The 25,751-nt window shown below is 57.0% G+C and overlaps 2 protein-coding genes across 3 annotated transcripts in view; both read right to left on the reverse strand.

Annotated features, from left to right (window-relative positions):
* The window catches only part of KCNIP3 (potassium voltage-gated channel interacting protein 3), an 86,073-nt gene extending 82,475 nt beyond the window's left edge, over positions 1-3,598 (reverse strand). The window contains exon 1 of the mRNA XM_039231741.1: positions 3,471-3,598. Within this exon, the coding sequence (XP_039087672.1) occupies positions 3,471-3,569 (99 nt within the window). The 5' untranslated portion in view covers positions 3,570-3,598. The remainder of the gene's footprint in view (positions 1-3,470) is intronic.
* Positions 3,599-9,413: 5,815 nt separating this feature from the next.
* PROM2 (prominin 2) lies at positions 9,414-25,550 on the reverse strand. Of its 2 annotated transcripts, XM_039231739.1 has the most exons (24): positions 24,630-25,550; positions 23,934-23,983; positions 23,344-23,546; positions 23,128-23,248; positions 22,786-22,849; positions 22,409-22,498; positions 21,916-22,115; positions 21,489-21,563; positions 20,648-20,711; positions 20,301-20,460; positions 19,854-20,006; positions 18,959-19,082; positions 18,362-18,453; positions 18,157-18,241; positions 15,642-15,788; positions 15,068-15,139; positions 14,169-14,261; positions 13,979-14,032; positions 13,578-13,658; positions 13,295-13,363; positions 12,471-12,560; positions 12,131-12,237; positions 11,460-11,534; positions 9,414-11,279 (listed from the first exon to the last, which is right to left on the reverse strand). In XM_039231739.1, the coding sequence occupies exons 1-23, from the start codon at positions 24,877-24,879 to the stop codon at positions 11,471-11,473; spliced, it is 2,508 nt and encodes an 835-aa protein (XP_039087670.1). In that variant the 5' UTR covers positions 24,880-25,550; the 3' UTR covers positions 9,414-11,279; positions 11,460-11,470. The 2 variants fall into 2 exon arrangements, with proteins under 2 accessions (XP_039087670.1, XP_039087671.1); XM_039231740.1 differs by lacking the exon at positions 24,630-25,550 and having other exon boundaries at positions 23,344-23,610.
* Positions 25,551-25,751: the final 201 nt, after the last annotated feature.

Consider the following 25,751-nt stretch of genomic DNA (forward strand, 5'->3'; position numbering starts at 1 on the left):
GCTCCCCCTCTCCGACTCCGGCACCTGCAAGCCCCCTTGGTGCTCTCCCTGTCACGTGGCTGCTTTGTGGCATTCTAGGATGTGGGCTGATCACAGCTGACAGATGCACCTGTTCAAGGGAAACATCAGTCGGCTGGGGACAGGGAGCGGGATGGGGGCACGGTACACAGTGACTTGCCCCCCACTACGGCCTCCGCCCTGTCCAGTTGCCTTCCTGCCCTTTGTCTGGAGGACTAGCTAAGGAGGACTTGCCAAGTTCTCTCTCTTCTTTCTTTGCCTTGGAAACCAAGGTTGCCCTTCTCCCTCACAGAGGCCACATTCAGGGCTCCACAGCTGCTCCTGGGCGTCACCAGGGATGCCTTGGAGTCGGGTAGGGAGAGCAGATGGGCCCCAAGCCAGCCTGAATCAGCTGAGTGCCTCCCACTCCTGTGGAAGATTTTGATAAGAAAAGGGATCCTGAATTCAGAAGATTGGGATCCTTGCCTTTGCAGTTCTGGATCTGCAGCCCGGAAAGGGACCTGTGGCTCAAGGTCACATGGCTAAACCAGGGGACATGGCCAAGGGTGGGGTCTGGCTTGTGTGCTCACTGAAGTTTTCAGAAGGAACAACGGGCCACAAATCCATGGAGCCAGCCCCCAGCTGGGATGGGACACTCCCCCAGCTTCCCGGTTACAAGGAGCCACTCCCCCTTTGTGCTCTTCTCCCAGGACATCCCCTGCCCTCCCACCAAGCCCTTGGGAACTGGGCTTTGGAGAAAGATGGCGCAGGGTTCAAATTCCAGCTATAACACGTTTTAGCTTGCAATCTAGGACAGGCCTCAGTTTCCTCATCTATAAGTGGGTACGATACCAAGAACTACGTCGCGGGCTGCACAGGGGTCCAGGGAGATGCTGTGGGTGCAGGTCCTGTTGAGAGGCCAGGCAGGGAGAGGCCGCCACCTCAGCGATACTCCCCTCAGCCCCGCCCTTCTCTCAGACTCCACCTGAGCAACGTCAGAGCTACGTCACTCCCTATCTCAATTCGGGGCTTTGATCTCTATCTTTGAAAATGGGCGAGCAGGGGCGCCTGGGTGGCTTAGTCGGTTAAGCCTCCGACTTTCACTTAGGTCATGATCTCGCGGTTAGCGGGTTCGAGCCCCGTGTCGGGCTCTGTGCTGACTGCCAGCTCAGAGCCTGGAGCCTGTTTCGGAGTCTGTGACTCCCTCTCTCTCTGACCCTCCCCTGCTCACGCTGTCTCTCTCTCTCCTAGAAAAAAAAAATTTTAAAAAAATACATACATTAAAAAAAAAAAGAAAAGAAAAGAAAATGGGCGAGCAAATTCGGGCCCACCTCCCATAAGTGGCCTGCAAGAAGGTTGGAAGCTGGACAGATAGCTATTCCCAGTGCGTGTGCCGGGCCACGAAGACACCACTCCCTGAAGACCCAGGACGACAGCTCGCACCTGCCCTGGGAGACCCTGTGGTCCTGTTGGTTTATTTCCCCTAAGAGCTCACAGGCTGCTCCCCTCTCTGAGCCTCAGTGTCTGCAGAAGGGGAAGGGGCAGTGTCTGTCCTCCCAGGGCATCACAAGGATCCACAAAGGACGGGGTAGTGCATGGAGAGACTAAGGGATTGAACACCCACGGCATGTTATTGGGGGCAGCCATTGCAGTCCTGCTGCCACGAGAGAGGAAGATTATTTTTCGCAGTCCCCCTGCTGACCTTGGTGAGGGATCCAGTGGTGGCTTCCCTTAGGACCTCTGTCCCTGCCTGGCCCAGCACCAGAAGGTGTGGGACCCACTCCAGTCTCTGGCCAGGTCAGGAAGGCCACTGGAAGGCATAAGGCTCAGTGAGATCCTCTGGGGCCTGGGAGCCTGCTGGAGTCGCTCACCAGGCCGGGGAAGGGAGTGACCTCCAGCAGAGGAAAGGAAGAAGGACTGCCTCCTGTTTGGTGGATGGAGCGGGCTGTGTGCACCCATGTGCAGCCTGAGTGGAGAAACCCCTGCCTCTGTGTGCGTGCTGGTCGTGTGTGCAGCACAAGTCAGCCATGGGCACAGTCACAGGGCACGCTTGTGCAGTGCGCGCTGAGGCTGACGCCCGTGCCTGCACAGGACCTGTGTTGGCTGTGCTGTGTGCGCGCAGTGAGTGCATAGCGTGTATGCCGGTGACAAGGCACTAAGTTTCTCTGCTTCTGCCCTGGAGGCTGCTGGGGGGACCCGAGAAGACAGGTGAGAAAGCATCTTTCACGGTGCCCTGTTGCTGTGCTCGAAGGGTTTCATGTCATCACTTCTGCTGATCTTCTTGGCGCCCCTGGGAGCTGGATCAGAGAGGGCAGGGGTGGCCCAGGCTCTGGGGAAGTGTGGCCTGGAACTCTAGGCTGCTAGTTCTCATGGGTGAAAGAGGGGCAGGAATCCAGCTCTGGGGGTGGGAGAGGCGGGGTGAAGGTCGAGGGAGACTCCGATGCCAGCCCAATGTCTATCGTTCCTTGCTCACAAGACTCTGATTTTATTTGCATCATTTTGCCTGTCCTTCGCTCTACTTCCTGCTGCCTACACGTGCTGGCCGGAGCTCCAGCAGCCATGTTGGACTTTAAGGTAACCTCAAGAATGGAAGCCAGTGAGACAGATGAGGCCTGAGTCCCTGCTGACCGTGGGGCCTCCATGCCAGCCCTCTACTGCCTCCCTCCAGACTTGAGGCTGAGAGAGAAATGTGACCAACCCTGCTCAAACCGCTGTTAGTCGGGGCGCTCTGTTAAGAGCAGCCAGATCTAAGCCTGACGCTTCTTCCTCCTTCCCAAGCAAGACTGTCCCAAACATGTGAGAAGCCTGCAAGGCATCGGGACAGATTTTTTTCTGAGTGTGAACAGTATTCTGAGATTCAGCTTGTTTTCCTTTCCCTCGTTCTTCTTCACTTATTCTTCAGCCTCCCAACACTCTGCCACTAGTCCTTGAACTCTATCCTGGGCATTTTCCTTGCCTGCTCTCTTCCAACCTCCCAGCAGCCACACGGAGTGGGGACTATGAGCACGTGTCCTTGTTAGGGGGCTCATAGCCCTTTGGGAAGTGGCATTCATTAATTACTTGAATAATTAAAACATGCACGCATTGCCCCCGCTTCAAGCCCGACACCCCGCTGCCAGCACTCAGCCTTCCCCCACCTCTAAGGGCTGTGGGCTCAGGCTCAGCGGCCCCCCAGGCACTTGCCCCAGGGACCTAACTGAGCAGGACCGGCTACATGTCTGACCCCAAGCTCTTCCTTTGTCCAACTTCTATCGCACACACACCTAAAGCCTCTCCAGTCCACAGGGGGACCCAGAAGTCTAGCCTCCCAGACAGGACACCCCAGCACTTACTTTTTCAAAAGTGACCCTACAGGGGACAACAGGGCTTGAGGTCAAAGGAGGAAGCACAGCAAGGCCCCCCTGGTCCAGGGCCACCCTCAGAAGCCCTGGCTCCCCACCCCTGGGCCAGCCCCCAGCCCCTCCGGCGCCTACCTTGGCCCGCTGCATCCTGGGCGCTGAAGGAAACTGTTGCCGGCCTCCCCTCTTCGCAGCTGAGAACAGGACTGCCGGGCCGGCTGGCAGCTGCCTCATGTTTGCTCGGACCCAGACGTAATTGCAACGGCGGCTCCTCGCCCGCCCCCTGCCCACCCCGCCCTCCCCGCCTGCTTCTCCCCGCTCCACCCCTTCTGCTCTGCCTCCTGCCTCTCTCAACCCCTCTCCCTCTCTTTCCCTCCCTCCCCCTCTCTCCCTCCCCACCCCTCTCGGATAGATTCTCAGTCCCCCTCCCAGGCTCTCTGTCCCACTCTGGGTATAAATGGTTCCTAATCCTTCCCTCTGAGCCTGCGGAAGCCCCTTCGCCCGGCTCTTGGCTCTCCCTCCTGCTTCTGTTGCGGGGCTGTCATCTCTCTCTCTGCCTCCCCCGCTGTCTATCTCTTTCTCTAAGGCACACACCCTCTGCTCCCCTACCTTGGTCACAGGAGGGTGGAGTGGTGGGTGCAGAGAGCCTCTGCTGGGGGTGGGGAAGGAGAGCTCCGGCAAGGCACCAGCGCACCAGCGGGGTGTTGGGCAGGGAGCCTGGAGAACCTCCCCTGAGGCAGTTCCAGAACAGGCCAGCCCCTCCCCTCCTTGCTGCCCCCGTGCACAGACAACCTCAGGTCATCTTAGTGTAGATGGGCTGCAAAGAGGGATCTGGCCCCACGGAGGCCTGGGGTCCACCTGGTGCCCCCTGCAGACATCTTCCGGCCACCCTGGGTGCTGGGCCATCCTTTCTAGGGACATCATTCTGGGTCTCTGGATCGGAAATGGCCTCACTGATGGGGGCTCATCGCTGGAAAGGGTGACAGCCACCATGACCACATTATGTGGGTCACACCCAGGGGTCCTTCCAGCTCTTTCATGTGTCCCCCCCACCCTCTACTGCCTCCCTGTTACCCCACATGGGGCCTTGCAGTGGGGAGCCCTTCCGAGCTCCTTATGCTGCAGAAGCAGCCAGTCTCTCCAGGGCCTGGCCTCTGTCCCCAGCTGGGTCCGAGGTTGGGACCACATTAGGGAGGCTGAGGGACCTTGCCAGATCTGCTGGGGGGTGGTGGAAGTGGAGGAAAAGGGTGAGGGTCCCTGAGTTTGGGAGGGGGATTCTTCCTGCCCCTCAGGAGGGCAGAGTCCTGGCCACTCTCTCAGCCCGGGGAAACCACCCCGGAGCCAGGTGCCCAAAACCTCCGCCAAGTTTCCCTTTTCTGCACCCCGAGGAGCCAGCCTGTGCCAGCGGTTCCCATGGCAACAGAGCCTGAGACACCCCCCTCCTTTGCAGCATGCATGGGAGCACTTGCTCTCCCTTCTCTTTTTTTCTTTTTTCTTTTTTTTTTTTTTTTTTGAGCCAGCCAATTAGCTCCAACTTTCAGATCCTCTGGAGAAGAAAATAGTCTGGAGCTGTTGACCCACTGAGGCAAGAAAGACTGCTTCCAGCACAGGAGACAACCCAGGGGGCCCATCCTGCTGGACAGGTCGGACCGCATGCCAAGAGCCCCAGGAAGAGGGTGAGAGGCTGTCTGTTGGGGGTCAGGCTCTCTGGGGCCAAGTCACTGCGCGCTGCACCTGTATTCTGAGAAAGCTCCCGCAAGCAGGGACTCCCTGAGCATTCGGTCTTCACAGTGGCCTTGGGAGGAAAGTGTCATTATCTCACTTTGCAGATGATGAAAGAGAGACCCAGAAAAGTTGAAGGGTATGCCCAAGGTCATAGGCTAGAAATGGACAGACCGGAACACCGAGCCTGTCCCTCTCATCCCAAAGCGACCAGGTGGATCCCGCCCCACCTCGTATGTTCCACACAGCAGCTAGGGAACACCCACCGCGTCATCCGGGATAGGCCTGGCATTTCCCGTGGCACGGCGCGAGGAGGCTGGACCAGAGAGGCCCACTAGCCAGGCCAGCACCGCCCTCCGCAGAATCACCCACCTGCTACCTGGGCCTCCCACTGAACTTCCACTACTGAGGATGCTTTCTTCCAAGGGAAGGAGCTTTGAGCAGCAACATAACAGGACAACTGCCCTCCCCCACCAGGCCCCCATGCCGGTGGGCCTTGGGGACTTCCCACTGCAGCTGCCAGCAAGGAGGCAAGGACAGACTCCTCGTGCCACACTCATTTGGACTATGTGTGCCCCTTCCTCCCCTCTCCAGCCCCCCATACCCTGAGGACTATTCCAGAGCCCCAGGCCCTTCCAGCTGGGTCCCTCCGCGGGCCCTTGGGGAATGCAGGAATGACAAAGGGCAGGAAGGAAGGGAGCTGGAGGGCCTCCGGGATCAGGGCTCCTCCCCTGGGCCTCAGCTGGGCTGAGGTGTGGTCTTGTGGGCAACGGCACATTTTCCCCCACAGGGAGTCTGGGAGTTTCCAAAGATTCTTTGGCCGTGTATCAGACCCAAAAAAGGTTAAGAAAGGCTGCAAGAGAGCCTCACCTTGTGGGCTACAAACACTTCAGCCTGATGGATTTCAGCTGTGGTTTTCCTCACATTGGCCGGTAGGAGGAGGAACCCAAGGATGGGGGAGTTTGGAAGGGAGAAAGGAAGGGATCGTGCTAAGCCTGGAGGAAGGCTGCTTCCTTGTGTTACATTCGAGAGGTGGCAGTGGTGAGCATCTTCAGGTGGCCCTCTAGTCCCACCTTCGTAAGGGGCTCCCACCACCTCCACCCACGAGGCTTAGGGTCTTCCGGACCTTCCTCAAGTGCTGCTCACAATCCTCTCCAGTCCAGGGCCAAGTTCAAAGCCCTCATCCTCAGGCACTCCAAACCTTGTTTCTATGGAGTCCCCAGTCTATCTTTTTACCTGGGCCCTTTTTCTGGGCTCTGGTTCTGCTGGCCCCTGGTCAAGGGGGTGATGCAGGGAGAGAGAGAGAGACAGAGAGAGACAGAGAGAGAGAGAGAGATCCGCAGTAGAGTTTCAGGGCTTGGGCCCTCACCCCACCAGGAGCCTCTGCCTGTGACGAAAGCCCCTCTGGGTGGAGACGAGTCTGACCACACATGTGGAGTCCCCTCCTCACAGGAGCTCAAGAAATGTATGCTGCCCCCAAACAGCCTTCCCTGGGTTGCCACAGCACTCAGGCCATCACCATTACGCTGAGCCAGCATAGCTGTGGAATTGGAAAGCTACCGTCACCTTATTTGTGTCTTCTACTGATCCTTGAAATCTCTTCTGTTGCCCACCCTCTGGCGGCAGGATGGAAACCGGGCAGCCCTAGAAAGCCGCCCGCTCCTCCGTCACTTCTCGCATAGCAGTCTCACTCAGGTAGGGTGGCGTCTGTGGTCCGCAGGGCGGGTGAGGCGACCTGGCAGGAATAGGAGCCAGCCTGGAACTGGTCTGGGAGGTTTAGATCTCTCTTCCTACAGGCACCTTCAGGGGGGCCCAGGGCCTGGCCACCCCCTTACTGGGCTGTCTCATGCGGGTCCCAGGGGGCTCCCTGCGGCAGCTCACCTTCCGCCTCTGCGGTCTGTTCACTCCTCAGGCAGCCTCCTGGGACCCAGCCCGAGAACCCACACTGACCCCCTCGTCACCTGGGGCCTGGCCCGAGGGCCTACGCTGACCCCCTTGTGCGACCTGTCACCCAGGCCAGCAGCCCTCTCCTTGGCTCTGCTGGCAAAGCAGCCAGCCTGTCTCCTGCTCTCTAGAGCGTGCAGCTGGCGGTGAGACATCAGTCCACCCAATTTCTGAAACTGCAGGGGACACCGTGAAGCTCTCTCTGAAGCCCCCTCCCTTCTGGCTTGAAGTGAAGGATGGGCATCCCACCCTCACCCCTGGACTTAGTTCACCTCAAAATCTCCCTGGTCTAACCTCAACATCAGACTCTTGGGTGTCCTCAGTGTGGTGAGGGTTCGGGTCACCTAAATTCTGCATCACTCGTGGGCAGAGGTCGGGGCTGGGTGGGTGGGTCACCTCTCTGCACATGCCCCACTTTCCTCCAGGGGACAGCAGTGTTTGGTCAGCACTTGGAAGGTGAGGAAGTGCGAATGCTCGCTGCTCCAGGAGCGGCACGTTCAGGAAGCACAAGGGAGGGTTGGGCACCAGGAGGAAGAGGCTTCAATCCAGTAGCACATGCTATGTGGACCGGGCTGGCCACCAACCTCCCAGTTCAATCCCTGGAGTTTGGGCCTGGGCAGACATCTCCAGGCGAGAAAAGTAGAGAGGTACTGACTCTGGGAGGTTGGAAAAGAGGGACACTCTCCATGATCCTCTGGGGCTGGGCCTCGAGCTGACCCCAGAGAATTCAGATACTGCCTGAAATGCCACTATCAGTTGACGCCTTGGGTTAAGTTGTGCCCCTTCTACTCAGCTCATACCCAGTCTCCGTGCCTCAGTTTTCTCAGCCATAAATAGGTCAATGACAGTGCCTGCATCTGAGTTCGTTCATGTGAAGTGTTTAGCACACTTCCTGGTTCATACTCGGAAACTCAGTACGCGTTAACTCTCTTTCTCTATCCCCTCAGGTAGCCTGGGCTGGCCCCTTCCTTTGCACACTGGAGCCAGCTGAAACTGCCCTGGCCAGCCACCTGGGACGTCAGACGGCCAGGCCCACGTGGCATTTCTCTGGCAGTTCTGGCACTCATGGCCCACAGGGCCTGTGCTCTGGGATGGCCAGGCTGGAGCACCTGGCAGAATTCCCAGGGCCTCCCATCTGTCATCCCTGCTGCCACAGGGACAGCAAGGACACTTGGATCAAATCTCCTTGGAGACAGGGCCTCCCTCCCACACACCCTTGGGGAATAGGCACTGGCAGGGTGCCCAGAAGGAAACCTCCAGGGCCACCAGGATCAGGGGACCTGAATCCAAAGCCTGGCTAGGCTTCAACTTGTGAGTCCTTGTTGAATCTGCCACATAGCTTTCCGGAGCTTCATTTGCTCCGCAGTGAAGCCAGGATGAAAATCCCCATCGCCTTCAGGGAGCATCGTAAAAACAGGAGAACGGGACCACAAAGGGGCTTTCTTTCACACATAAAGTAGGATTAGCATTTTAGGATCCCAGCATTTTAAAATTGGGAAAATATGTAATATGTTTTTCTCTGTGGCTATTTTTGTCTCTCTGTCACCTGCTGAGGGCCACCCCCAGGTCCAGTTACCAGAGCCTACAGCTTACTCTCCAAACTAAGCTCCTTTGAACAGTGTTCAATGGGCTGGGCCAACATTTCTGAATTCTAAATTCAAATGCAGCCTTTTCCAAGTCACAGTGGGGAGAATCAGTTAATTTTGCAGGACTACTACTTCTGATCATGGTGAACTAGGTAATTTGGCTTGAATTCTGAACTAAGGATAACTTAACAGCTATTCAAAATATATTTTTTAAAAAGTTTGATTGGAGGTGTCAGAGAGCAAAAAGGCAGTAAAGAATCACAGGGCCAAGATCTGGAAAAGAAGGAAAGTCGGAGGCACATGGCTTTGGGACTACTTCCTCCTTGGGAGGACCACTAACCCCAGAAGATAGCCCAAGAGCGCTGAGCAGAGCTATTAGCTGTTACCTAAAGAGGTAAAAACTAGGTCTACCAAGAGGAGGGGGTGCCTGGCAAATCTTTTATGCTTGGGGTTGGAACCCCAGGGGTATTCACCCCTAGAAAACAAAGGAACTGGAACTAGACAAGCACTCCAAGGGACTGCAAATCATCTCAGTCCTGAAAGTGGATTAAAACAATCCTGGTTTGCTAGATCCTGAGCCATCCGCCAGATGTAAACACAATCCTCATGGAGGTAGACTCACTTCACTCCATGCCTCAGATTATTTCTATAGGTTTTCCCACAGAGTGTGTGGCATTCAGTCGAAAATCACCATGTCTGTGAGGAGACAGACAAAACTAACAAAAGCCAAGGTAAACAACAGACTCTAGAAATAGACTCAAAGAGGTTCCATATCAGGGAGTTATGAAAATAACTGTGTGCAGCATGAAGGATAAGGTAGAGCACATTGATGGAGAGCCAGAAATGACTTTTAATCGTTTCCTCTTTCTGTTTTTACCCCATCAACTTCATTCTTAGCATGCAGGGTGCCACAGTTCCCCTGCATAGGCCAATGGGTGAGAAATGAGCCAATAAAGCTTTGGGAAAAGCCAAAAAGAAGCAATTGTGTTACATTCAAGGATGCCTGTTTCAAGCGTGCTTGCAATAATGACAGTGCATGTCTACGCACAATCCTAATTTCTAGTAACAAATCCATTGTTGCTTTGTAAGATGCAATTAGACATAGACACCCTTCCAGACTCAGCAGACTACAATCTTAAAGGGCTTTGCACCTTTGAACAGAGACCCATCCCCCTCCTCCCTTGTACCTGCTAAGACCCAGCTCGGACCCTGGCCTAGAACAGTCATGGCAAAAAAAAAAAAAAAAAAAAAAAAAAGCAGCATCTGAGCATTTGTTTTGTGCCAGTCTCATGCCAAGGGCTTTCCATGCAATGTCACAGCCGTAGGAGGTGGTTGTGACTACTCTTTCCATTTTATAAATGGAGAAACTGAAGTCTAAGGAACACACATGACACGTTCAAGGTGTCTAGCTACCTAGCATTAAAGCCAGGACGTGCATCCAGGTCTTGCCTGCTCCCAGAGTGGGTCCCACTCCCCACCTGCTGATTGCTGGGGTGATCCTGGATGCCTATGGTCAGAGGACGCCTTGGCTTCTCCTCTCCAGAAAAAAACCCTCGTTAAACACCACTCGTGTATAGGGTTGTAGCCTGGGAAAGCTGGTGTCAAAGATCCAAGGCCAAGGCTTAGGAAGTGAGAGCACTTTAATGGATCTGAGGTTTTTTCCATCTCTTCTCTCTCCTCCTCCCTTTCCCTGTTTCTAGAACTCAGCATCCAGCAGGCAGAGAAGGCCCAGGGATGGACTAGGGATAACCCTCTGCCACATGCATAGGATAGAAGGAGTAAGGGCTACAGGGGAATCCCGTTGTGGCCACCAGATCTCTCTTGGGAAAGCTGGGTGGGGACTGTCAAAGAGGCTACCTTCGGGGGTCCCAAGTCCCTTCCTAGAAAACCAGTGCTCAGAGAAGAGCTGCAGGACAACAACACTATTTCCAGCCCGGGGTGCAGGCAAGGGGCTCAGTCTTCAAAGAGACCTCCCTTACCCCACTGGAGGGCCAGAAATCCATGCCAGGGCCTGTGGAGGGTCTAGGTCCATGGGCAGTGGAGGGCTCGAGCACTGTGAGGCAGAGCCTTGGTGGCCCCTGGACTACTTGGTGGCTTTACATAATTAGTTTGGTTGGGCAGGAGGGGGTCTCTGGGAACCAGCAAGGTAGTGGGATAAGGTAGAGAGGGGACAAAGTGGGGAGAAGGGCTTCCTTGGGGCGAGGACAAGGCTGGGGCAGAGTGAACCTGGGACAGGTTGGGGGGGGGAGGTCTGGTGAGGAAAAGCAGCAGGAGCTTGAAGAGGAGTGGGCAGAGGGTGGGTCAGATGGTGACAGAATGGGGTTGGGCAGGGCCTCCGTCTCACCCAAGGGGCCGAGGAAGGGGTTCCAGTAGGTAGAGAACAGGCTCTTCCTGGTGCTAATATAGTGCAGTGAGGAGGGTAAGGGATTGACTCCTGGAAAAATCTGTTGGCTCCTGTCCCTCAACACAAGTTACATGTACACTTGAGGATGAAAAAAGGGGTTCGTGAGCAGCAAGGGGGTGGGAAAGAAATAGGCAAAATGGGGTCAGGTAACTGGAGTTGAGGGATAATCCAAGCCTGATGCCAGTCTGGGCTCTGAGCAAGAGCAACAGGCGTCCTCTGGTCAAGTCCAAGTCAAAGGAGGAGGGAGGCAGGTAGCATCAGGCATCACTTTGCAGCCAGTAAATATCCCTGTTATGGATTAAGAGCCAAACAGGTGAGGTGGGGGCAGGGGGCAGGGCTCAGGCTGGGTGGGCCAGTTCCAACACTCAGACCCCACTGAGTCCCAGAACCTTCCTGCCCTCCTGGGCCCTAGAGACCCCAGATCCCAAACCCTTCCTTTCCCTTCTTCCCCCCGCTCCTGGCACTCACCCACCGGGGTCCTACAGCTTCAGGGATGTGACGCGGGGGATGTGGAAGAGCTGAGTCTCCTCAGAACTGGTGGAGCTATGATGTCGCAGAAAGAGTGAGTAAGCACCTAGGCACAGACCCGTAGCCCCGACACAAGGACAAGCCCAGAGCCCTGATTTTCCCACTGCAGAAACTCTCCAGGGGTGGAAAGAGTTCCTAAAAGCGGTGCCTGGGTAGATGTGTTGCAACAAGAAGGATGTGAGCAGGGGGCCTGGGTGGCTCAGTTGGTTAAGCATCTGACATCCACTCAGGTCATGATCTCACAGTTGGTGGGTTCGAGCCCTGTGTTGGGCTCTGTGCCGACAGCTCAGAGCCTGGAGCCTGCTTCAGATTCTGTGTCTCCATCTCTCTCTGCCCTTCCCCTTCTCGTGCTCTGTCTCTCTCTCAAAAATAAACATAAAAAATTTAAAAAAGAAAAAAGGAGAAGAAGGACGTGGGCAGACATATAAAAGAACTTTCTGGCTCTGGAGTAGTTCCTCAGAGTATTGAGTCTTCAGGGCTAGGCATGAGCCTCTTCTTCCTGGGAGGCCTCAGGAGGGGGTGTGGCGGGGGCAGGGGGTAGAACCCAGCAACTAGAAGGACTCCCTCCTGGACCCCTGCTGTCCCCTCCTCAGTCCCCGCAGCCTCCTCACCTGAGGCGTTTCCAAATGGGACGAAAGTATTTGGAGGTCTTGACAGCAAAGATGATGCTGGGGATTAGGAAGAAGGTGCACCATGCCAGGCAGAACCAGAAGGCGTTCTAGAACAGAGCACGTTAGGTCGGCTTGCTGTGGCTAGGCAGCAACATCTTCCCACCCTGCTCTGTAACCCCTAGTCCTCCCACTGCCTCAATGAGGGGCACGGGCTGAGGGCAAGGGCTGGTGGGCAGGCCTGGAGGCAAGAAGGGTCCTGCTTCACCTCAGGCTCTGCTCGTGCTGCCCCTCCCATTGGGGTCTCCATATCCATGAGCCCTGATGAGCTTGAGGCACTCACCCAGGGGTCAGCGATCATGTCACACAGGATCACACGGCCATTGTCCAGGGCTCGGGAGAGAGGCTGGCAGGTGGCGATGTGCTGAGTCACCTGTGGGGTCAACATGAGGCACATAAGTGCAGAGACGCTCAGACCCACAGGTGTACACCCATATTCAGAGAAGGAGGTTGACAGCAACAGAGCTAGGTCCAGGGACACAGTAGGGAGCCACTGCGCAGTTGTACAGACACATGGATGCAGGGACATAGAGATGAGGGCATACTGACAGAGGCTCATTGCTCCACTCCCATCTCTTCCATCCCATTGACCAGCATGTATTAAGTCCCTACTCTGTGCCTGGCATTGTTCTTTAAGTTCACATTCTCACTGGAGAGGCAACACTTGTGTGTGTGTGTGCGCACACGCACACTGCATACATGTGCACATACACACGCACACTGTGAGCAAGACCCCACCTGCCTAGTGTGGGCACCAGATAGCTTGCAGAGGCTGTGGTCCATGCAGGCCTGCAGGAGGAGGTGCTCTTGGAGAGCTGGGCAAAGGGACTGGTATGAGGAAGGGTATGGGGACAAGGTGTGGACAGCATGTTCTAGAGAACCATGGCCAGCCCAGCTCAAATTCAGGCATCAGAGAAGGGCTGTGGCAGAGCTGAGTGAGCAGAGCCCAGCCAGGAAGCAGGGGTGCAGATTTTGGAGTTTGAGTTCAATAGTGAAGGCCCAGGACACCCCACAGGGCTCTGGGGGCAGAGGAGGGATGCAACAGTGTGAAGAGCCCACAGTGCTGGGAACCTGCTTGAGGCCAGGAGAGCTTGACCCTTTACTCACCTCCTCTCTTACCCAGGCCACGTACTGGGAGAAATAACCCATCTCTCGGGTCAGGAAACACTCACTTTCCTGCAGGGGAGAGAGGAGTCCAGGACTGGTAGGTGTCCCAGGAAGCAGCAACCCCGACCCCCGTGCTGGACAGGGCAGGCTGAGCTGGCTTTCCTGGGAGCCAAGGTGAGGGGACAGGGATGGAGAAGCCTGGGTGGAGAAGCTCCGGTGCCTGAGCATGTAGTCCATCTCTGACTATGAGGCAGCCCCCTGCTCCTGTCCATCTATCACTCACATTCCTCAAGATACTGGTGGCCCAGGTAGGCAGCTCTCCTTTTAGGTAAGTGACCTTGTCCAAGACACCAGAAGTCTCTATCTGGGGAAAAGAAGAGACTTAACTTAGTGCCCTGCTCATTCAGGGAGATGTTATACATTCATTCACCCATTCATTAATTCAACATGTAAAACACACATACTCACCTTGGGTGGGGGATGTTAGGCCCTACGGACACAGAGTCCAAAGATGGTGGTCTTTAAGGATCTGCTCATCCACCCCCATTTCTTCCCATCCCCTACCCTCAACCTCTACTGGGACTGGGCAGAACAGATGAAATCCCAAGCCAGCAAGGCCCTGACCTCCTTTTTCCCTCTGTGGCCCACCTGCTCCAACCCACCCTCCCCTTCCCCAACAGCCACCTGGAGATTCAGGGCTGAAGATGCCAGGGACCTGACAGTGAGATTGAGGTTGGCCTGTGGAGAAGAAAGCAGGGATGGTTAAGGGAAGGGATGGGTAGAAAAGGAGGGCTCCCGGCCCTTCTTTCCTTTTTTACCCCTCCCTGCCTCTCCTCTTCCCCAGATTCCAGGTTCTCTGGGCCTCCAAGCTTACCACAAGGCTCTGCTGGGGGAGGACCTTCTCCTGATAGAGGTCTTTGAGCCCTTGGGCTTCTTCCTGCAGTTGCTGTCCCAGCACAGAACTGCCCTGAAGGGAGACACAGATGACACTGGCACTCTGCCAGGGACAGGCCAGCCTTTACCAACATATTCTTTATGCAACTGTTCAGCCAGACATATTGAGAAGTTGTGGGAAGTGCTGGGCTCAGAGTCAGAAAACCGAAGCCAACTTAAGCTCCTGGGCCTGATCCAGGTTTAGGGGCACTAAGCCTAAGTTCTAGGTCCACCCCTGGCTGACCAGGTGCCCCTAAGTCAGCCACAGAGGTTGTGTGAGCTGTAGTGGCATCTGCTGAAACATAAATACTCCTTGTCTGCCCATCATGCAGAGTTGGTATGGGGTCTATGTTTGGAAGAGAACTTGTTAAGCTCCAAACACTTATAAATACAAAATGCTATTTTTTCCAGTAGAGTTTAAGCTCCTCAAGGGTAACTATCATGGTATCTGGCCCATCGCATTGTCCTCACAGGGAATCCCAATGGATTCCCTGAGTAGTGTGCACTAAGAAACGCTTGCCCAACTGTGTGATGTCAGAGCAGTTACTCCATGTGATCTGAGGTAGGATGGTAGTCCACTTTGCAGATGAAGAAACAGAGGCCTGGAGATGCTGAATGACCTGCCTATGGCCACACAGCTGTTGGTGGTAGAGCTTGAGTCGGAACTGATTCTGTAAAACTCTTAAGCCCAGCCAGGGGATCCAGAGCCTCAATGGTCACTGGTGGAAGCCCTCAATCCCCTGTCCTTGCCTTCATGCCCCCCAAGCCCTCCCATCATCTCCCTCCTCACAGGCCTCTCTGACTCCTGCCTGCCCAGTGGGGTCTCTGGCCCCTTCTCACTTGGGTCCAGGCCAGTCCTTCCAGCTCCTGGGCCAGCTTCTCCACATTGGTGTTCACCACAGGCTTCTGGATCTGCAGACAGACAGGAGAGGCCAAGAGGGGATGCACTGTGGCTCCCCGGCTCTCAAATTCCCAGTCTATTCAGAAGTACCCCAAACCACCTGAGTCTATCGTGACACATCGGTCACAGCGTGTTTGACCTGAAACTGTAAAATAAATCAGGCATCTTCCATGAGGATAGAAGGGGGGAAAATGAGGCACCCTCTGGTATAACCCAATGAAGAGGCCACCTCCCACCAGCATAATAGCCACAGCAGTGGGTTCAGGACCATGAACAGCGACACAGGCTGTTGGGCAGGAGCCTGTTCCTTAAGGCCCAGCCCAGATGGTGGTCCGAGGAAAGGCTTGAGGCACGTGGTGTGCAGACACTTCCAAAAAGAAGAGGCCCCAGGGACATGTGGAGACGTGAAGGAAGCATGGAGGGCTGTGATGAGACAAGACATCCCCCGCCCCAGCTCCTCTGCAAGCCCCTCTGTTCTTCCATGCTCCGGAAGAAGAGGTGCCCCCTGCTGACCTGAACAAGGAAGCTGGAATAGTGGATGTTCTCAAGCCCACTGTTCTGCAAGGCTTCCAGGTCCCGGTGGGCAGCTGGGCTTAGCAGGTCCAGATGCTTCATGTCTACTTTAAGGTTCCGCAATTCCTTTTGCAGCTTGGTGGTATACTGAGGGGGTGGGGGACAGGGCGAGGGCATGCCCAGTTGCTGAGCCAGGACCCCAGAGCTGCTGTCCTAGGTGAGGGGTCCCCAGGCCCTCAAGGCCCTCCTTCTGGATATCCAAGGTGCCGCCACTTTGGACACTCCCACCCCCAGACAGTCTCCCCGGAGGCCTCTGCTTCCTACCTGCCCCCACTCCAACCCACCCCCACCAAGACCTAGCTCCTCTCCACATCTATATGGCTGGCAGACAGAAACATAACCCCTCCCTGGCAACCCAATATAAAATAGCTTCCCTGGCCCATCTCTATCACATCACCCTTGTTAAGGGCTTCAAAGTATCTGTTGTTCTCAAATTATTTGTGGACTTGTTTATTGCCATCAGCTCCAGGAGAATGGAATCTTGTCCGCCCATTCTGTACCAAACCCTGTGTAGAGCAGAGGCTCACATGTGGTAGGCACAATACAAGTTTGTTGAGTGTGTACACATGAATGAGTGAGTAAACACAATCACATTTCCGAGAGAGGCGGGACTCTTGAGGGCACTTGGGTGGCTCAGTCAGCTAAGTGTCTGACTCTTGACTTCAGCTCACAGTTGGTGAGTTTGAGCCCCATGTCAGGCTCCACACTAACAGCACAGAGCTTGCCTGGGATTCTCTCTCTCCCTCTCTCTCCGCTCCTCCTCTGCTTGCTTGAGGGCTCTCTCTGTCTCTCTCTCTTTCAAAATAAATAAACATTAAAAAACAAAAGGGGACTCTCGGCATTTTCCAACCATTGCTAGAAGAGACTGGGCATGAAATTCAGCCCCAATGTTTAACAGATGAGAAACTGAGGCTAGAGAGGAGCATTCACTTGCCCAGGGTTTCATAGCAAGTTAGCTAACAGAGCCCAGCCCCCCTCACCTCTCTCCCTCCTGCCATACTGCTTTCCTCTAATCCTTGCAGAGGCAGGGGTCTTACAGCAGTGTTTCAGGCATAAGGTGCACCGTAACTGACAAGTACACAGGAGAGGCTTGAAGATGAGCAGAGCTCTCCTGGTGCTCTGGAAAGCACACCCTGTCATACTGATTTCTGTATCATCAGCTCATTCTTATCTCCTTTGAAGACAAGTGTTCTTAAGGTCACATTTGGTGTGTTGCCAGATAGCCCTGAAGGGCTGCCCGGTCCCTCTGAACCTGAAGCTTGTCCACACTCTTCTGTGAGCTGGACCCTCCCCTGAGAACCATGACGTCCAGTTAGCAGACCAAGGCCCCCCTGTGCTCGGGTCCCCTGCCGCAGTCCTCCCTGGCCAGCCTTCATCCATGGGAGCCGTATCTCTGGCCTCACACTGGGCTGTGGCTGCTCTGTGGACCTTTCGTCTGGTCAGATGCAGAATGCAGAAGGGGGGGGCAGCTAAGGTAGTGTGCAAAGTGCCATGGGATTACATTTTCAGACATGGAGTTGGAACTGAAATCTGAACCACTTGGCTATGCCACCCCGTGGGCTGAGAAGGGCTGGTAGATTCAAGAGGAGTGGGAAGGGTTTCTGGAGAGAATGAGAAATCAGGAGTTAGCATGCTAGGAGTGTGGGTCAGGGAAGAGGCAGGGGGGAGCCATAGGGGTTTCCTAGGACATGCTTGGGAAAGGCTCCCCAGGGGCCTTGGGAGTCCAGACAGCTCCCCCCACCTCACTTAAGCACAGAGAGAGGAAAGGAAGGAATATGTTACAGCTTCTGTACACCCTTAGGAAAACTACATTCTGAAAGTACATCCCCTCCTGTGAAGTAGCTGGTCTTTCTCTCTGTTCTAGAAGTGTCTCTTGCCAGTATGGATACAGTTTCTATACACCAACCTCTGACAAAGTCCAGTGGTTAACAGAACAGGCTTGAAGGGCTGGGGTCAAATCCTGCCCACCTACTGGCTGTGTGAGCTCAGCCAAGGGCCTCCGGTGAGCCCTCCCCCAGGGACACCCAACTTCATCGCCATCATTTTCACTGTCAAACCCATTCCCAACCTCCCCCACCCGCTCCCCACGACTGACTGCAGTGTCCCAACCAATGCCTGTCCTCAGCCAGGACACACACGCCTTAGCCCTCTCGTTCACTCTCCCCATCCTTTCCTGCTACGACCTCAGCTGTGTTCACTTCTTCCCGGAGCACAGCACTCAGAGCCGGTCACGGCCTCCAGGCACTCATCCAGCCACCCACACTCCCTAGAAACCTGCCTGGGCTCTCGCCCTGGGCCAGGCCCTGAGCTTTCAGCTGGGGCCTCTGCCCCTGAGGCACCTCAATCGCTCTTGCAGACTTCTCCGGATCAGTAAGATGGGCCTATCACAGAGCCAAGGCCAGAAGAGGGGGCTCTGCAGGAGGGAATCTGTACAACTTCTAGAAGGTACCCTTACCTGGCTGATATTCAGATGCTTCTCCAGGTCATAGGAGTCATTGAGCTGCAGGACGCCCCAGAGCGCGGCCCCTTCCCTGCACTGCCTGGGGAGGAGTAATGGGCATTGCAGATAAGAGAAAAGGACAGTGGGGGGGGGGGGTGCTGACATCACCCATCTCAGCTCCTCCGCACACCCTACCCCCCAGCCTAGGCTTCCCACTCACTGATAGGCCAAGAGGATGCTGATGTTCTTCTTCAGGCCGAGAAGCTGAGACAAGTTCATGGATGGGGGCAAGTTCCCTGGGGTGTCTGCAAACTGGAAAAGGGGCAAAGAGAAATGGGCCTGGAAAAGGCTGAGGGCAAGGCCATCCCAGCTCCCCTAGAGCCTGGTCCCATGCCACCCTGGCACAGGAGAGACCACGACCCTATGCCTACAGCCCAAACCTGCCTCCTCACCCCTGGGCCATAACTCCTTACAGGGAAACTCCTCTGGGCCAGCACCTTGGCTCACCTGCTAGAAGCACTGGAGAACCAGGATTGCCAGTGTGCAGACTCAATATGAGGAGAACAGAGGGAGTCAGGTCTGGGTGCAGCTCTTGGGGTCCCTGCCCTGGCGCCCGGGCATTATTCCAGGGACTCATGGGTTTGCTCCCTCTCTCACCCCTTTTCCATTGAGGTTTCCTGCCTTTCCTTGGCCATCTCCAGCTACCCTCCTGTCCCTCCTTCCCCTCCCCCGCTCCGGCCCCCACTTCCTTCTAGCCCCTTGCTCTGCCCTCATCCGCCTCCACCTCCCTGTGGGCTGCGGAACAGGGCAGGCTCACCTTGTAGAGCTCCCTGCTCTCCCAGCTCCGGCACACCAGCGTCTGCACGTTGCCACCCACCAAGAAGGTGGCGAAGACAAGGAGGATGAGGGGTGCGGCCAGGAGGAAGCTGAAGCCCACACCCCTGGGGAAGGCAGAGGGACAGGCTGAGATGGAAGAGAGAGGCTAGCTGCACTGGACCACACTCTCTGTCCCACCACATCCGGGGACCAGCGTGGTCAGCGAGTCGGCCCCAAGGCAGAGCCCTTTGAGGGCTCAGCCTCCTGAGCCAGGGGGAAGAACTCAGAACTGCTGGCTGTCCCCCCCCCCCCCCCGGCCCCACTGCCCCCCATCACCGGTGTCCTGGCTGGCCCTAGCAACCTAGAGGAGAAGGTAGCTGCTTTGCTGGAAGAGACAGCACTGCCCGCCTCTGAGACGAGGGGACTTGGAAGAGACAGGCTCCAGAGCTCAGCCCTCAACAGAGCCACCTGGCACGGCAGGAGCCGCGACCTAGAAGGGCTGAATAGGACAGCTCCATGTCAGGGTCTGAGGCTTGGAGAATAGAACAAGGGTGACATTTCAGCCTCCAGCCACCCCCTATTGGTCGTGCTACCTAGATACTGGGTTAAGAAGGATTCTGAGGCTGTGTTCGGCTCAGTGAGAAAAGGTGCCCACTGGTTACTATAATTGCCACTGGTGTGGCACATCTGTATACAGATGAGGACATGGAGGCCCAGGTGGGTTAGTAATGTGCCCACAGCCATCCAGTGAGTCAGTGCCAGAGCCAGAAGTAGAGCTCAGCCTCTTGACTCCCAAGACTTGCTTCTGTAGCCACATTAGGAGCTGTCCATTGGCATGACAGGAATCTGGGCAGCCCAGTGGGAGAGACCATTCCTCCCTCCCCAGCCCTTCTTACATCATGAGGAAGCGGGCTCCAGCCTCGCCCTTGGCTTCCGAGTGGCTGGGGTCCTCCCTGGCAGACAGTCCCCAGATGCCGAGGTTGAGGCCCAGCAGATTACAGGCCACCACGAGCAGGACTACGGAGCACAACACACAGCCCAAAATCCACCTGCCGCAGAGAGGGTGCAGTGTCACTGAGAAGAGAGGCACCAGGATGGGCTGGCATAGAACCTAGGGGCTAGGTGGGGCCCCCCTGCTCCTAGTGGGGCCCTCAGGCTCAGATTGCCTGAGGGCACATAGCCAAGGTGGAGACAGAGGCTCGAGGAGTAAGGAGTCTTGGCTTAAATGGAGGCAGAGGCTTAGTACGGCCTAGGGTTGAAGGGGCCTCAAAATCAGTCCCAGGGTGGCTGAGAGGCTGGGCTGCCTATCCCATCCCCAACCCCATGCATGGACTCCCAGGCACCTGTATTTCTCGTATCTCTGCACCTCCTTCAGGTAGGGGCGGCTACTCTGTTCCACCTCCTCCAGCGCCTGGCTCCAGCGAGAGGCTGCCTCCCAGCCTGGGAACTCTTCGGCCAGTGTCCTCAGCCCTTCAGGCTTCTGGGCTATCACCTTCTTCAGCTCTGCGCAAAGCAGCAGAGACTTATGGGAGGTACAGGAAGAACACAGGGGACCCACGAAGAGGAGCCCCACTCTCTGACCAGGCCCAGATGGAGGACAGCCAGCCTTCACCTTCCACTCCACCCCCACTGCCCCACTCCTCGCTCAACAAATCTCTCTGGTGGGGGTGGCCCCTGGACAGGGCCTCACCTTTGACGACATTGGCCATCTGCAAGGCTGCCAGGAGCGGGAGTGCATTGAAGGTGCTGTTCTCCTGCCAGAACAAAGGCAGCTATGCCTCCTGCTTTCCACATGCTGCCCCGGCTTCATGGACCCTTGACATTACCAGGCCCAGAGGCAGGGCATTCCTCCTGATGCTCCCAGCTCAGGAAATCAAGAAATAGGCTTCCCCTTGTTCTCTTGCTCAATGGCTTCTTCTCTCCTCCAGCCCAGCCTGACTCAGCTCCCCAAAACATTGCTCCTGGAAGACCCCTCCTTGCTATCCCTACCTCTCTTGCCGAGACTGTGGTAGCCTCTGAGCCATCCTCTCTTCTCTTCCATCCATCCTACACACGACGCCAGGCCTAGATCCCTGAAGTCCAGCTCCAACCTAGTCTTCCAGCCTCAGTTCCCATTTCCTTCTGCCTGGGAACTTCCGCTCCAGCCGCCCAGCGCAGGTGACTCACCATTTCCACAACTCTGGCATTTTCCAGATGCTGACTCATGCTGCACCCTCCCCCACAGCCCATCTGCACAAAGAGCTGTGCCTCCAGGGCTCAGTTTGTGTGCTCTCTCCCTTGCCACCCACCCCCCAACATTGAGGGGCCCAGCTCTTCCTTCTGAGTTCCAGGCCAGCTTCCCCTATCAGAGAGTGTGCACTTGAGCACTGGCATCATGAGCCTCCATCCCAGGGAGCCATATGGGAGGGAAGGCCCTGATTTGACCCAGGTCTTAAGTTCAACTGGGTTCCCACCCCAAAGGGGAAAATGAGGGCCCTCACTTGCGAGCTCCCAGGCGGTGGGGAAGTCAAGTAGACTGAACAGGCACTTACCTCCTGGACCATGCTGGAGAAGTTGGCCTCTGGGACACCCTTCAGCCGATGCAGGACATCGTCCACTGGGGACACCTGAAATGTGGTAGTGGTGGTATGACAAAGTCCATAAAGAGGCCTGAGGGGGTCCTGAGGGAGGATGGGAGGAACCCTCAGGGTCCTTGTGTGCAAAATGGGGAACATCTCTCTAGGTGGCAGGGAAAACTCAAGAAGCTAATAGACATGAAGCTCATGGCACAGCACGTGGCCCTGGAAAGCTCTTGCCCCCATTACCAGGATGACCATCATTAATCCTTGGAGAGGGGAGGAGTCACCGAGGAAAGGGATCAGGAGTCTGCCTCCTCCAGAAACATCCAAGGATTCCTGGAGCAGCAGGCAGAGCAGCGCCCCCACCCCCATTTCAAGGGGCCCTGTCCCAGGCCTGCACCTGGTCAAAGTCAGCTCCCAGCTCCAGGGCACGGGCTCGGCCCTGGGCCTCTGTGCAGCCTTGGCAGCCTGGCTCCTGCAGCAGGGCGAGGAGGCGCTCCCGGCGCTCCCGGACAGCTGGCTCCAGGTCCCGCTGGCCCTTCCGCAGTTCCACCAAGGTGCTATTCAGGGCTTGGAGGTGATCCATGGAGAGCTGCAGGGCTGAGAGACACCCCTCCGGACTGAGCAGTCTCTACTGTTATTGGCACAGAACGTCCCCTCTCCCCCCAGCCAAAGGGATGTGGGTCATTAACCTCTGCAGTTTTAATGGAAACTGCCCTAAGGCAGATTAAAGCCAGGTTGTGGGCAGGGATGGGGGGGGAGGGGGAATCCTAGGATAAAACCATGGGAAAGTCATGGGTGGGGCTTGCTGAGGTGGCAAAAGAAACCCCAGGCTGAGCGAGGGTGGGGCCTGGCCCCAAGAGACAGCTACCCAGGACGTGGGTCCCACTCACCCTGGCCCAGGCTGCTCACTGAGGCCAGCACTTCATACACGTTGCTCTTGAGCTGGGTGTGGATCGTGCTCCCAATGCTCTTGCCGACACCTGGAGAGCACAGGATCGTCTGCAGGGCTGGCCCCCAGAAGCCCAGGGGCCCTCTTCACCCAGCCAGCCAGCCTCCCCAGCCAGAGCAGTGGGCTCTGCAGGGAAGGTCCTGCCTTCTTGGTCCTGTCACACAGTGACTACTGTGCTCCCCAGCGGGGCCCAATCCCGGCCTCTTCGAGGGTGTGCCCAGCTGGAGCCCAGGATGAAGGGATGAGAGGGCCCCCAAGGCAGGCCTGAGCAAGGGGACCCAGGGGCTGGCCAGCCTGTCAGCCAGCTATAACCCTCACCATCCAGTTCTTCCAAGACTCGCTTCTGGGGAAGGGAGAACTGCTGTGCCACGGCCTGCAGCTCCTAGGAAAACACAGGGTCATGAGGCTGCTCTTCCCTATCACCTGACAGCCCCCGTCTTGTCCCTTCCCCAGCCCTCCCGGGACTCCACACACAGCTGGGCAGCCATCCTGAGGATGCCCTGGGTGCATTAATGTATTATAGCAACTCTCCAGCAGGGGGCAGTCAGGTGCGTGTTGAAAGGGGCACCCTTTCTAATTTGCAGGTCCCACACTACTCTGTCCCGCCTGGACTGGTGCTCAGGCAGGCTCGTGGGAGTGAGGGGGTTACTCGGCACTTACCTGGGGGACATCAGAGACCAGGCCCCGGAGGCTGAGCAGAGTCTCAGGCACAGCCTCCACACTGGGGCCCATCTGCTCATGTGTGCGTTGGTTGGTGACAAAGGCACAGACCACACCAATGCTGCAAGGATGGGAGAGGAGGCAAGGGCTTGCTGGGTGCCCATGGGCACTTCGGGCCTCAGCCCACACCTCCCACCTGGCCTGGGCGCCCCTCACAGTAGCACGAGGGTGGTCAGCAGCAGGAAGACCATGAGGGTGCCTCGCTCACAAGCCATGGCTTTGTGCTCCATCTTCACTCGGCCCCCACAGCGCCGGCGGCAGCGGCAGCAACAGAAACAGAGCCCGGCGATGGGCACCAGGAGGAGGTAGAGGCCAGCGATCACAGCACACACCACGTAGCCGGCCTCATACCGCACCACCTGGGCAAGGTGGCAGGCATGAGGGGCTGTCCTGACCCTCACAACGCGGCCACTTCCTGTCTGACTGTACAGGGAAACCAGAAGGGGAGGGGATGCGTGCACCGCGGGCACTTTGCACACGTCTCCTTGAACCCATGCAAAGTGCACGGTGTCCTTCTTGTTATTTACCATCTCATAAAGGAGGAAACTGAAGTCAAGTTTTGCTCATTGCAAAACCCCAGGACCAGTTAATAGCAGAGCTGTGGTTGGAAATTAGGTCCATGGATTGCAGCGTGGATGGAAGGGGGGAGGGGATGCCAGAGACCCCCACCCTGAGGGACACCCAGCAAGGTGGCCTGAGCTGAGGAGGCCTTTCTACTTCTGCCCCTCATTGCCCCCAGGGCTCACCTCATCCACCTTCACGGAGGACGGCTCATTCAGCAAGGTCTTTACCAGCTCTAAGGAAAGAGTTAAGCTGGGGGTTTGAGGACAGCAGCTGCCCTGCCCCTGTGTCCACCCTCACTGCCAGGTCAAGGTGGGCTCTCCGGAAGGGCTCCTCCCACCACCATGGCACCCTAGAAGAAGCCCTGTGCCTTCATGTCCAGGCCTCAGGGCTGCCATTGGAGGGAGTGGCTGAGAGGAGGCCTGGCCTACGCCCCCTCCAGAGCCCTCCAGGTGGGCCCTGCGGTGGAGGAGCCGGCAGCCTGGTTAAAAGCAGGGAAGGGGCCTGGCTTAGCAGCCCTTTCCCTCAAGAGGTAAGGGACAGGCTGAGAGGGGCTCTGCAGCCCCTCCTGGTCCTCCCAAGCCCTAGCACCACTAGGCCCAGGGAAAATCTTAGCCAGGTCTTTGAGAGCTTCTAATGTAATTTCTTCTACTTGAGGACAGAGAGACTGAGTCTCAGAGAGAAAAAGGGCTTGCCCAAGGTCACGCAGGAAGATCTCCAGGTGATGCCCGTGGGTCCCCGGGGGCTTTTGGGAAGGAAGGCGGGGGTGGGGAAGTCTGGGGACCCTGCCTTCCAAGTGCCCGCTGACGCAGTAGGCGCGCCCCGCGGTCGAGGGGGAACCCACTACCTCCGAGGCCCGCCCGAGGGAGGGGCTCACTCACCGGCGGGGAAGGGGTTCAACTGGACCACGGAGAGGAAGCGGCGCACGGTGCCGTACAGGGGGTTCAGGGGCCCCGGCGGGCGGACGCGAGGGGCCAGCCAACGAACCCTGGCCGCCGCGGCGAACGTCAGGTGCTCCGCGCGGCCGAAGGACCCGCAGTCCGAGGCCACCGCCCCCGGCGGGCTCAGGATCAGCCCCAGCTCCAGCCCCAGGCCCAGCAAGGGCGCCAGGAGGCCGGGTGCGTGCGTCATGGGTCGGCCCGGGGGCTGCGGGGCAGACAGGACGGGGCTCAGGCGGCCAGGGGTGCGGACAGAGCGCGGGGCAGGCCGTGCATCCTTCACCAGCCTGCGTCCCCGCGGCTCTCAAAACCGGCCCGACAGGTTTGGGCTCCTGAGCTACCTGGGCGCCCGCCCGCAGCGCTGGAAGGGCAGGGGCGGAGGCCTTGGGGAGGGGGGCCGGGCCTGGCTCGGACCCGCCCTCAGCGGTCTAGGGTGGGAGCCTGGGCGCCCTCTATCCTCCCCAAATCCTCCTAGGAGGGCTGCCTCCGAGCTGGGAAGGGGAGACACCTCACGAGCTCTAGATTGTTTGAGGTGGCCCAATTTCAAACCCAAGAGTCCAGTCTGGGGCTGGGAGAACAGCCACCCAGGGAAGCGCTGGCCCTAGGGGTGGCGGAACGGCGGCACAGGCCCAGGAACCAGGCTCCTCCTCCAGCTTCCTCTGGGGCCGGCTCTGTCCCCTGGGGTCATGCCTGTGCCTGCTACCAGGCCAATCTGGAGCAGAGAGGTCACCAGGCTTTGCCCAGAGTGGCTCTCAGAGGAGTCTCTGGGACAGGCACAATCGTTCCGGCGGGTGAGTCCCAGCTAAGGTGTGCCCTTTGGCCCAGCAATGCCCCATCCAGTCATCAGCCAAAGAACTAATCAAGGATACAGCCAGAGATGTGTCTTCACAGGTCTCTGTTTTGCAAATGGCTGTATGCCTGTGGCTGAGCAGGCTGTGGGGAAGTATTGCTACACGGTTGGGGGATGTTTCTGGCAGTGTTATTCATGATACAGAAACAATCCCGATGGCCGCCCCCACCAAGGAAATGGTGAAATGAGCATCTCACAAGACACACAGGGCAGTC

The sequence above is a fragment of the Hyaena hyaena genome, unplaced genomic scaffold (genome assembly GCF_003009895.1).
Source record: "Hyaena hyaena isolate Hyena2069 unplaced genomic scaffold, ASM300989v1 scaffold_57, whole genome shotgun sequence".
Taxonomy (NCBI): domain Eukaryota; kingdom Metazoa; phylum Chordata; class Mammalia; order Carnivora; family Hyaenidae; genus Hyaena; species Hyaena hyaena.